Raw genomic sequence first — 12486 nt, forward strand, 5'->3', positions numbered from 1 at the left:
AAAGAAATATACAAAAAAAAAGTCTCAAATATTCTAAACCTACTTTAAAAATCTATTTCTAATTGAATATTAAAAAAAAAGAAAATCATATTAAATATTTAAAACACTTTATTTTTGTGGTACAAAAAAAGTAATGTTTTAATCTACGACGTTTCCATAGCTGCAGCTGTTTCTTCTGTATATTTTCCCTTATCTTTACCCAAAGCAGCAAGACGACCCTTACCTCTTCTGTCAACAATTTTTTTGCGATCCTTGTCCATTTTCAATTTGACAATAACAGTCTGAAAAGAAAATAAATTTTCTCAATACAAAATAAAAACATTTCTATATATGAAATAAATTTAACCAAAAAAAAAAATCAGTGCCAACTTTACTTCATTAATGAGACTAAATTTGATAAGTTTTATCTTATTCAAGAAAACCTTGATAAAATGCTGCGAATCAAATTATCTGTCTCAATTTCTGTGAATGGTTTGGTTCATCATTTAATTTTTTACATTTTCTTAAATCGTAAAACTAAATGTGGAATTTAATATTTAAAATTTAATTCTATTTTAATATGAACCTTTGAGGGGTCGATTCCAACATAAGCTGTAGCTCCATTGGTTTTTTCTCTTTGAATTCTTTCAATGTAAATGACAAACTTTTTTCTGTAAACTTGGATTACTTTGCCAACTTGGTGGCCTTTGTAGTGTCCACGCACAACCTGTGAAAAAAAAAAACAAGAAAACGATTAAAATTTTTAATAACGTCAAATTTATTAATTTATGCATTAAAAAAGCGATAAAAAAATAAATGTAAACTAAAAAAAAAATATCTCCAAAATACCAAATTTGAGCAACGTGTTAATATGGTGAAAAAGTGAGGTTATGTTATTTACCTGTACTTCGTCGTCTTTTCGAATAGGCATTGATCGTACATTATATTTTTGTCTAAGTTCTTTAGACAATGGTGCAGACATTAATCGCCTTCTAATATGTGAAGGTGCTGTAAAATGCCTTTTGCGATTTTTCCTCCTCGATGAGGTTACTAACGAATTGAACTTCATTTTGTTTTCGACTGTAAATAAAACATTCAAATTTCATTCATTTTAACTATTCTGTTATAAATAATACATATTTTCAAAAAAAAAAAAAAAAAAATACGAAAAACAGATAAAATTACAAAATTTATAAAAACAATTACAAAAAAAGAGAGTATCAACAATCAATCACGTGTCAGAAATTTTTTTTAGTATAAAGCAAAAATAATTATTATTCTACAATAAAATAATTGAAATTAAACATAGAATTAGTGTGAAAGAATTATTTTAATTTTTAAATGTATAAATAATTAAGAAAAGTAGATTTTTTTAAATAAAACTTACCGAAAACAATACTTTTAATACCACTGACAAAACCGGAAGGGATTTAAAAAGACATGACAGTTCTTGCGTTTGCGCATTGTAAATTATTTCATTTCCAGTGCGGGAAAATTTAAAATTAACTAATTCACATTTTTTTTTATGTTTTCCATTAAAAAATGTTTTTTTTTCAAATATTTTATTGAAAATATAATTTTCTCTTTAGAAAAATACTTAAAATAAATATGTAAATATAATTAATAAAAAATTATTTATGAAATAGGAAAAAGCAAATTATGCTGACATGTAACTTAAAATTATTTAACTTTTCATTGATAAAAAAAACAAACAAACAAAATATAAATAATCTAAAGAATATATCTAGATTTTTAATTAAGACATTTTTTCTTTGTATTTGACGTTTATATACGTCAATAAATGAGAAACGTCAGTGATTAATTGCATTTATATAAAAGATAAAGATTCTATAATGTAGAATCAGCATTTTGTGAAATTTAATTTTTTTTCATTTTATATTTTAATTTCATATTTTTCTTTTATGAGCTTTCATTGTTTTTATGGAATTAATTAAAAAACAGTAATTTAAAAAGGTGTCATTACTTGCCTGTATGACGGGTTGCATCAATCAGGATATGAAGAATTTTTTTTTTTTTGCTTACTATGGGTGCTTTCGGCTTGCCTATCGGATCATGATCCGGATCACTCAGTCGTGCTCAATTGCATGTATTTTTCATAATTTTTCTTAGTTCATAATTACACTTCAAAGCAATTGAGAACCTTTTTGTGATCCGGATCATGATCCGTAGGCAAGCCGAAAGCACCCTATAGCGCATTCTTGAGCTAACTTCTGTTTCGTATGTATATATTTATAAAGGTATACATAAGATGTATTTACTTTAGAAGAAATGATGATTTAATATGTGTTATTGTAAAACGTGCATTCTATTGAGATATGATGTTATACTTTGCAGCTCTTGCTGGTAAGTATTTGCCACTTTTTTGAACATGTGTTATTTATGTTATCAAATATTTAATTAGTTTTTATTATTATTATTATTATTTCGGCGATATATTACATAAAAAATTATCTTTTCAGGAGTTATGTAATTTTTAAATTAAAAGAATACACTTTTATTTTTTTTTTACACTTTTTTTTCAATTTTATATAGGTTATAAAATTTTTTTTCAGCAAATCTTGGTATGATTTCGGCAGGATTATTTTTTGGATGGTCCTCACCATCTTTACCATTATTAACAAAAATGGATTCTCCGATAAAATTAACCTCAAATGAAGCTTCATGGGTTGCTTCATTGTTTAATATAGGAGCTTCAATAGGAGCAGTACTTTCTTCACTTATGATACATAAATTGGGAAGAAAAACAACAATGCTTTTCTCTGTTTTACCGTCTATTTTTGGTTGGCTAATAATTGCATTTGCTGTCGCACCTTGGGTAAGTTAATTTTTAATTTATTAATTTTTAAAAAAAAATTTATAATAATTATAGAATTATTGAAATAAGAGCACATATTTTTGTTCTTTATTATTTTATTTTTGGTTATTGTATATATAAAATATTCAGCAACTTTACATATCGAGAATAATTTGCGGTATCGCATCTGGGACATCGTACTCAACAACCCCAGCTTATTTAGGAGAAATATCACCTCCAAATGTGAGAGGAATATTAGGGTCAATGTTGACTGTTTCAGCAAAATTTGGAATGCTTTTAGAATATTTAATTGGACCATTTGTAACAGTTAAAAATTTGGCATTAATTTCATTAATAATGCCAATTTTATTTTTAATAACATTTATATGGTTACCTGAAACACCATATCAATTAATACGTTTAGGACAAATGAAAAATGCTGAAAAATCATTAATAAAATTAAGAGAAAAAAATGATGTCAGTGAGGAAATTAAAATTATTGAACAATCAGTTAAGAATGATTTTTCCAATGGAAATGAAATGAGAATTATTTTTTGCATTCCTGGAAATAGGAGGTAGGCTTTTTTTAGTTTTTTTTTTCACATTTACAATAATATAATTTCACTTTAATTATTTTATGTAAGTGCATTTAATTTAGTTTACACAATATGTATAATTATTCCTTTGTGTATTCATTCATTTGTTTATTTTTATGACCTATATTGTTTCTTTTTATCTTAAAAAGCAAAATTTATTTTCTATACACAATGACATTTATTAATTCTTAATGGAAATATCTCTCGTAAAATAATAAAATTGAAATATTTTTGAAATCACTTTTTTTAATAAAAATAAGTAAATAATATTTAAAAGAAAAATTTTTATTTTATTTTTTCTATAAAAAATTATTTCTTAATATAAAATATAGTTTTTCATTTATGGAAAATTAAATAATAATTAAATAGCAATTAAAATTACATAATTAAAAATTAAATTAAAATTAAATAATTAAAAATTTGAAATAATAAAATAAATTATTACAGAGCGCTGATAACTTGCCTTGGTTTATTGCTGATACAACAAATGTCTGGTAGTCAAGCCGTCGTTGCTTATGCACAAAAAATTTTTGACAAATCTAATAGTGGATTAGAGGGAATATATCTTACGATAATATTAGGTGTTATTCAAATAATTGTGACAATTATTTCTGGTTTTATAACAGATCGTATTGGTCGTAGGCCATTACTTATTTTATCAACATTAGGTTGTGCAATATCAACAGGAATAGTTGCAATTTATTTTCATTTAAATTATTTAATGAAAGAAATTAATGAATTTGGTTGGATTGCAGCTGTTGGTATAACAATGTATATAATTTTTTATTCATTTGGTTTATCTGGTTTACCATTTGCAATGATTGGTGAACTTTTTCCAACAAATATTAAAGCAAAATCAAGTACAATTTGTATTGTATTTGTAAATTTTCTCTCTTTTATTGTTATAAAAACATATCAAATTTTAAATGATTTTTTGGGTATTCAATTTGCATTTTTACTTTATACATTATGTTCAGTGGGTGGTATTATTTTTATTATTTTCTATGTTCCTGAAACTAATGGTAAAACACTTCAACATATTCAGGAGGAATTACATAAAAATGAGAAAAAATAAAATTTGAATTATTAAATATTGAAAAAATTTTAAATTTAAAGCACATAAATAAGAAATGAATTTAATAACTTATTCGCAAGTATATATATATATATATATATATATATATATATATATATATATATATATATATATATATATATATATGTATTAGCAAGCTATTATTAGGTGCTAGATAAAACTTTATATTCATAGATAAAAATTGTTCGTTAAAAGTAACTCTTTCAGTCGTCTTATAACTTTGTAAATGGTAAAAATTAGATTCATTGCTGCAGCTTTTGGAGGTTTGTTAATAAATTTTAAAAAATTAATTTGCAGAAAAAATTTTAGAAATTGTTTTTCGCTTTTTTTTTTCTTTTAGCTAGCATGGGAATGTTTTCATTAGGAACATACGTTGGTTGGGCATCACCGACAATACCAAAATTATTAAAGGACAATTCTCCAATAAAATTAAATCCCGATGAGGCATCACTTGCAATTTCATTATTAAAAGCTGGCAATGCATTAGGTTGTATTATTTCAATTTTTCTTGTTGATTTCATTGGACGTAAGGGTACAATAATTATTTCTATAATTCCAACAACAATTGGCTGGATAATTATATTATTTGCAAAATCGGCAATGGTAAATGATTTTTTTAAAATTTTTATCTAAATTTCAAAAAAAATTGATTTAATTTTCTTTTTTCTCCAATGCTATTTTTTTTTGTATAATATATATATATAATAATCATATAGACATTATACATAGCAAGAATTGTGGGTGGTATCTCAAATGGATTATCGGCAACAACTGTTCCAATGTATCTTGCGGAAATTTCTCCAGCTTCAATTAGAGGCACAGTTGAATCTTGTGCAATATTATTGATGTATGGTGCAATTATTTTTGCCTATGGAATTGGACCATTTATTGATATTCGTCAATTTGCAGGAATATCAATAGCAATATCTTTATTTCATTTTTTCTTTTTTATTTGGTTTCCCGAAACGCCTTATTATTTGATAAAATGTAAAAATGAAGGGACTGCTCGAAAAACATTGAATTTATTACGTAAAAATTCCATATCTGAAGAAATAGAATCAATTAAACGTACAGTTGGAAATGAGGAAAAATGGAATATTCAAGAGATATTCTCAAATTCAAGTAATAATATTAATTGAAATTATATATATATAATTATAATTAATTATAATTTTTTGAGAATTTGTTTTTCCATTTTAGAAAATATGAAAAAATTGATGTTAGGTGTTGGAGTTATGCTCATTACCGTTACATGTGGAGAGATTTTACTTTTGAATAATTCGGAAATTTTGTTTAATTCAATAGAAGGAAAATTATTAGATGGAAAATATGCTAGTATGATATTGGCTGGTGTTTTAGTGATAGTTTCATTAATTTTCTTTTCATTAGTTGATTATATTGGTAGAAAATTATTACTTATTTCATCATCATTTGGTGTTATTATATTTAGTATTTTAGTGGGTGGTTATTTTTATTTTCAAGAATCTGGCTATAATATTTATCATTTAAGTTGGATACCAACATTTGGTATTTTATTGATTATTGCAAGTACATCAATTGGTGCAACTGCAATACCATATGTTGTTGTTAGTGAAATTTTTCCAATGAAATTGAAAGCAATTTATTCTGGAATTAGTATGTGTTTAACATTTTTTTCGGCATTTATTGCATTAGAAATATTTTCACTTATTATTAATCATGTTAATATTTATACTGCATTTTTTTTACTTGCTGCTATTAATAATGTTAATGTTTTATTTATTTATTTTTATTTACCTGAAACAAAACGTAAAACATTGGAAGAGATTCAAATGAATAATATTACTCATTGAATATAAGTATTAAAAAAAAAAAATTTTTTTTATAAACTTTTAAAAAATAGAGAATTTAAAAAAATTAATCGTTTTGAAAATTGATTAAAATTGTTAAGCGAAATAAAAAAAAAAAGTGTCGAGTGTACAAATTGACAAAAATTTAATTTTTACATCAAAAAAAAGTAATAAGCTGTATATTGTATAATAATGTCAGCAGTAAAATTTCATTCTTTGGGTTATAAAAAAATCTTTTATGAGATTATTAAGATAATGGAGAAAAATCCAATAATATAGTTAAACGATTTTACATTCTAGTTACACTGACCCCATTTGATTTCATTTAAGTAATGAACTAAATATCATTTTATTACCTTTTGCATCAAAATAATTTATTTCTACATATATATACAATTTGAATAAATTAATTTTAATTAATGATAAATTGACGCGGATATTATTTTCATCAAGCTATAACATGACTGACAATCGGATTTTCTCCCTCAAAAAAAAAAAATTAATTATTTTTTATTTATTTTATCGCTTATTAATAATATAATTAAAATTTTAATTTCAATTTGCAATTAACGATAAATATAAATTAATTGATGGGAAGAAGTGAAAAAAAAATTCAAATATGACATAAATAAAACAGACATTTATTTTAAAATATTTTTTTTTTTTTATATAAATACAATCACATTTTATTTTATATTAAATAACATTCATCGTTTATATATATATGATTTTATTATTGCACAGCATTCATTAATACTTTTTTTATACACATATTATGAAGAATATTATTAATTTTATATTTATTTTAATATTTTATTATAGAGGGTGATTGTAATCAAACCCTGTAAGATTTTTTATATTTCATAACTATACATTTTTTTTTTTTTTTTTTTTGACAAAAATTTTTGTGCATATAAATCATTTTCATTAAATCATTGGGTGATTTAATTTATCTTTTTTCCATTTTTTTTGTTTTTTTTTAATGATTGTTCTGGTAAAAATTTATATACGCGAGAGGTGATTTTCCATTCACTGAGCACTTTCATAAATATTAATTTCTTTGTTGGAATCGAGTTTTTTTTTTTTTTTTTAATAATTATTAGTCACTATAGTTTTCAAAACAGGGAACAAAAATCCTGTTTTAATTGTGTGAATTGCAATTGTCAGACTTGTAACTTGAATGATCAAATCCAATTTTATCAGTAGTTTTTGTTTCCAAAATATTTCTCGTTGGCTGGATATCTAAAAACAAAAACAAAATTTCACGCGTTTACTTTTTTTTTTCTCTCTCTCTCTATCTTCGATACAATTATTACTTTTAGATAACATCGACGTATTCCTATCCCAAGGGATGAAAAAAGTTATAATATAAATTCCGTTATATAGCAGGCAAAGGACTTTTTATTTAAACTTCTTTTCCTTTTTTATAATTCCGTCATATAAATATTATTACATGTGTTATATAATATGTCAATATTCTTCGTTATTGATAAAAAAGAATTATATTAATTAATAAAAAAAAATTATTATTATATTAATAAAAAAAAATATTATTATTTTAATTAATAAAAAAACTTATGCATTTTTACAACATTTGTATTGCATTATAATAAATGTATAATAATGTGTAAATCTATTTCATTTGTTTCTGTTAATAATTTTCAACTAAAGCTATTGATTAATTAAACAGACAAAACGAGTCAATAAAGAGTAGAAAACAGTGACGAAAATAATCTCTTTAACTCTTCTACATACATGTATTTTACACGAAGAGATAAATCATATATTGATTTGAAAACGATTTTACTTGTTACATGTATTATTATATAAATAGTTCACTGAATAATTGATAAATTGTATTTAATTATAAAATACATAACTTATAATTAATTACTAATTAAATACTAATTAATTTTTATTTAATTTTCTAATTAATAAATAATTAATTTCTATTTAATTACTAATTAATTACTAATGAATTTATAATTATAATTTTTATTTAATTTCTAATTAATTACTGATTTATTTTGATTAAATTTCTAATTATGTAAATCATAAATTAATATTTATACAAATATAATTATTAAATTTTAATTGCAATCAATTAATTATAATTGATTCTAATTATTTGACATTTTATTAAATTTGTACCAGAAATTTAAAGCCAAACGGCTCTCCCTTTTTATAATTAAATTAATAACAATTTTAACTAATTAATATAATAAAAGTAGCCAAATAGGTTTTTATTTATAAAAGAGAAAAATCTGTTTTATCAGCTGATGATAAAACAGTTAAATCTGTTTTACCGATTGGTTAAAATTTTCATCAGTATTCGGAAAAATAGTTGAATTTAATTCATTATTAGTTAGTAAAACACACGGAGAAAAAAAGATTGTTTCACCTACAATCGTATTGCAAATATAGAACCAATAAATATTGTTTGTAGGTGCAAAAAAATGTTTTGTTTGTCTAACAATTTGAAATTGTTGAAAACCAGAAATTTGTTGTACCAACAAACTAGATTTGTTGGTTCTATGTTAAGAATCTGATTATAAGATTTAATTCCTTTTTCTCTGTACAGTCAAATCAGTTTTATCAACAATCGGTAAAACAGTTAAATCTAGTTCTTTAGCAATTGATAGAACAGTCAAATTTTTTGGAAAATTAAATCTGGTTCATTAACAATTGATAAAAAGGTTATTGGTTATCAATTGGTAAAACTGTCAAATCTGTTTTATCAACAGTTGGTAAAATAGTTAAATCTGTTTTCTCAGCAGTTGGTAAAACAGTAAAATCTGTTTTATCAACAATAGGCAAAACAATCAAATCCGTTTCACAGAAAATTATAAGGTATTAAAATAAGCCGCAACGTTTATTATTTTAATCCAATTTTGCTTATTTTAAGACAAAAATGGATTAAAATAAGCAAAATTGGATTAAAATAATAAGCATTGCAACTTATTTTAATGCCCTTTAATTTTCTGTGTTTATCAGCAGTTGGTAAAACAGGTAAATCTGCCTTATCAGCAGTTGGTAAAATAGTTAAATCTTTTTTTATCAGCAGTTAATAAAATAATTAAATGTGTTTTATCAGCAGTTGGTAAAATAGTTAAATCTGTTTTATCAACAATAAGCAAAAGAATCAAATTCGTTTGACAGTAAATTAGAAGGTACTAAAATAAGCTGCAACGCTTATTATTTTAATCCAATTTTGCTTATTTTAATACCAAAATGGATTAAAATAAGCAAAATTGGATTAAAATAATAAACGTTGCAGCTTATTTTAATGCCCTTTAATTTTCTGTGTTTATCAGCAGTTGGTAAAACAGATAAATCTGCCTTATCAGCAGTTGGTAAAATACTTAAATCTGTTTTATCAGCAGTTAATAAAATAATTAAATCTGTTTTATCAGCAGTTAATAAAATAATTAAATATGTTTTAACAGCAATTGATAAAACAGATTTCGCTATTTAATTATAAATTCTACTGGTTTTTCAGTGAAATATGATTGAATTTTTGTATTCTTTTAAAAATTACCTGATGTTTCTTCTTCATCTGGAAATTGAACATGCTTTCTTGTCTGTCTTCCTGAAGTTGGACTCTTTTCGGATGTTAAAGTTGTTGCCAATGCCGTGGGACTTTGAGTTGGCGTTGCAATGGCAGTTACTTTTGTGTCATTGTTTGTTGTTAATCTTCGTGAACTTAGACATGAGGTTGCTGTAGTTGTTGGTTGTACGGTATAACGTATCGCTGGAACCTTTATATATATATATATATAGAAACAGTTAATATTGATCTTTATCTAATACACGTTAAATCTTCATTTGGGTTTCGGTAAATTGAAATTCCTTTGAGTTTGTGAACAATTATGAAACTAAAAAAATAAATTCAAGAATAAAATAAATTTTAACAATGTTTAATAAATCAATATTAAATAAATAAGTAATAAATAAGTAATTAATAATTAATAATTAATAATTACCTAATAATTAATAATAAATAATTAATAATTAATAAATACCTAATAATTAATAATTAATAATAATTAATAAAAATTAATAATAATTAATAATTAATAATTAATAAATAAATAATAAAAAAATATTTTAAAAAATCAATTTGTTTAAATATTGCAAAAAAGATCTGTATCTGGATTTTCTTTTTTTTTTTTTTTTTTGAAAAATTAGTAATACCTATTTAAATTTTTTATTTTTACAAATATTGTTGTTGAGTTTCTGAACGGATTCTTCTTTTTTTTTTACTTCACAGTTTCAATTAAGATTACCTTTTATTTACAAGACTGCCTTAATTTTCCATTTATCTTAATATATAAGACTCTTTTTTTTTCTGCGTGTAACATTTAAGAGGGTGTATATAATGTCGTTGAAAAAAAAGATAATTCTTTACATATATAGTTTTCTTATGTTTCAATAAAAGGATCTCTCTTTCTCTCTCGGTATTGTTAGAATGGCGATAATAACCCCTCTTTATGGTGAGTGTTACTAACTGCAAGTATTTGAGCTTTTTTTTTTTTTTTTTTTTTTTTTTACTAACCCCATATTCGCTGTCGTCCATTGCCCTCCCACGTCCTTCACAATATTCTTGAAATTGTGAAATCACACAAAGAAGAGAGTATAGCTGGAATAAAAGAATTTAGATATCAACACCTGATGTCCAAACTAAATTGGAATTTTTCAAAAAAAAAAAAAATTTTTTTTTCAATTTTTTATTATATTTTTAGACTTTATTGTGGTGAATTATTGACAATTATTATATGAGAGGTGAGGGAATTTCCCATAAAAAATCAATGGTTAGAAATTTTATTATTAAGAATTTTATTATTTATAATTATTTTTTTAATGAATTTTTTTTAATAAACATTTTTCAATTAAATATTTGATAAAATTTCGTTTTTTAACGAATTTTTACTTAACACATTTTTTGGGTACCGAATTTTTATTTTACAGAATTCCTCTTTATGAAACTATTTACAATAAAAAAATCTAGTTTAACCAAATTATAATTTACTATAATTAATATATTTTTCAATTAATATACTAAATTATAATTAATATATAATCTAGAAAAATTTTCATTTAACAAGAATTTTTAAGTAATTCTAATTTTTAAATGACAGAATTTCCAATTCACTGAATTTTCATTTGTCCGAATTTTTATTATCACGAATTTTTATTTTAAAAAATTCTTAAAATGCCGAATTTTCATTTGACTGAAATTGCAAATTTAAGAATTCTATCAAAATTAAAAAATTCGAACAAAAATAAAGATTCGATGAATTAGAAATTTTTAAATCAAAAAAAAATACAAATTAGTTTAAAATTCCTTAAAATGCGATTGTGCAAATCTAAAATTCTTTTAAACATAAAAATTCGGTACCCAAAAAATATTTATGTTAAGTAAAAATTCGTTTAAAAAGGAAATTTTATCATTTTTGCTAATTCGAAAAATTTGTCTCAGAACTTAAGAACTATTTTTTATTTTTTTCCAAAAAAAAAAAATTTATTTAGCCAGAAATAAAATTTTACATAGCGTAAATAAAATTTATTTGAAATAAGTAAAAAAATTTTTTTTTGAAACAAATAAAAATTTACTTGAAACAAATGAAAATTTATTTGTCTCTGAGACAAAAATATATATCTTTTTTCTCGGTGTAAAATGAAAATTTTAACTCTAATGATTTTTTTTATGGAAAATTCATGCTCCGTAAATTATAATTTCTATTAGACAATCATTTATCAAAAATTGAAAGAAAATTTTCAATAAATTACAATTAATTAAATTTGTTACTATTGGATTTATTTTTTTATGCGGAATTTTTTTTTTTTAAATACTTACGTTGAGGCAAAAAAGGAAAAAGGCGAGCGTGAGAACCATGGCCACAGCCGGTTCAAATGGGGGCTGAAACAAACGTTTGTGTCACTGTATTCGTATATACATATATATATATATGAAAAAAAAGCCTTTGATCGATCGTTGGTTCCTTTTAGCAAAGTGCATTTTATTCGACCTTTTGCAATAAAAAATGTATACTAAAAGTGAAAACGAGTTTACTTTTTTTTTTTTCCACTAAAAAGTTGACACAAGGGATAAAAATGTGTGCGCCTAGAACCGTGAAAATAAAGGCAAATATTTCCAACCAGGTAACATTA

The 12486-nt window shown here is 23.1% G+C and overlaps 4 protein-coding genes across 9 annotated transcripts in view; 2 read left to right on the forward strand and 2 right to left on the reverse strand.

Annotated features, from left to right (window-relative positions):
• Positions 1-90: 90 nt before the first annotated feature.
• LOC127288571 (60S ribosomal protein L26-like) lies at positions 91-1473 on the reverse strand. Its single transcript, XM_051316106.1, has 4 exons — positions 1367-1473; positions 881-1059; positions 566-706; positions 91-281 (listed from the first exon to the last, which is right to left on the reverse strand). The coding sequence occupies exons 2-4, from the start codon at positions 1046-1048 to the stop codon at positions 144-146; spliced, it is 447 nt and encodes a 148-aa protein (XP_051172063.1). The 5' UTR covers positions 1049-1059; positions 1367-1473; the 3' UTR covers positions 91-143.
• Positions 1474-1821: 348 nt separating this feature from the next.
• LOC127288683 (facilitated trehalose transporter Tret1-like) lies at positions 1822-4489 on the forward strand. 2 transcript variants are annotated; one of them, XM_051316292.1, is made up of 5 exons: positions 1822-1953; positions 2238-2343; positions 2553-2815; positions 2945-3369; positions 3838-4489. In XM_051316292.1, the coding sequence occupies exons 2-5, from the start codon at positions 2316-2318 to the stop codon at positions 4463-4465; spliced, it is 1344 nt and encodes a 447-aa protein (XP_051172249.1). In that variant the 5' UTR covers positions 1822-1953; positions 2238-2315; the 3' UTR covers positions 4466-4489. The 2 variants fall into 2 exon arrangements, with proteins under 2 accessions (XP_051172249.1, XP_051172248.1); XM_051316291.1 differs by lacking the exon at positions 1822-1953 and having other exon boundaries at positions 1971-2343.
• A 123-nt stretch (positions 4490-4612) lies between these two features.
• Positions 4613-6434, forward strand: LOC127288684 (uncharacterized). Of its 5 annotated transcripts, XM_051316296.1 has the most exons (5): positions 4613-4749; positions 4827-5089; positions 5203-5333; positions 5396-5608; positions 5687-5834. In XM_051316296.1, the coding sequence occupies exons 1-4, from the start codon at positions 4713-4715 to the stop codon at positions 5475-5477; spliced, it is 513 nt and encodes a 170-aa protein (XP_051172253.1). In that variant the 5' UTR covers positions 4613-4712; the 3' UTR covers positions 5478-5608; positions 5687-5834. The 5 variants fall into 5 exon arrangements, with proteins under 5 accessions (XP_051172253.1, XP_051172250.1, XP_051172254.1 ...); XM_051316293.1 differs by having other exon boundaries at positions 5203-5608; positions 5687-6434; XM_051316297.1 differs by lacking the exon at positions 5687-5834 and having other exon boundaries at positions 5216-5333; positions 5396-5533.
• A 799-nt stretch (positions 6435-7233) lies between these two features.
• The window catches only part of LOC127288686 (uncharacterized), a 31744-nt gene continuing 26491 nt past the window's right edge, over positions 7234-12486 (reverse strand). The window contains exons 5-8 of the mRNA XM_051316298.1: positions 12173-12235; positions 10871-10954; positions 9854-10073; positions 7234-7557 (exon numbers count right to left, since the gene is read on the reverse strand). Of these exons, the coding sequence (XP_051172255.1) occupies positions 7457-7557; positions 9854-10073; positions 10871-10954; positions 12173-12235 (468 nt within the window). The 3' untranslated portion in view covers positions 7234-7456. The remainder of the gene's footprint in view (positions 7558-9853; positions 10074-10870; positions 10955-12172; positions 12236-12486) is intronic.

This window comes from Leptopilina boulardi, unplaced genomic scaffold (assembly GCF_019393585.1).
Source record: "Leptopilina boulardi isolate dan_hultmark-lab unplaced genomic scaffold, ZJU_Lbou_2.1 LbouV2_392, whole genome shotgun sequence".
In the NCBI taxonomy this organism is placed as follows: Eukaryota; Metazoa; Arthropoda; class Insecta; order Hymenoptera; family Figitidae; genus Leptopilina; species Leptopilina boulardi.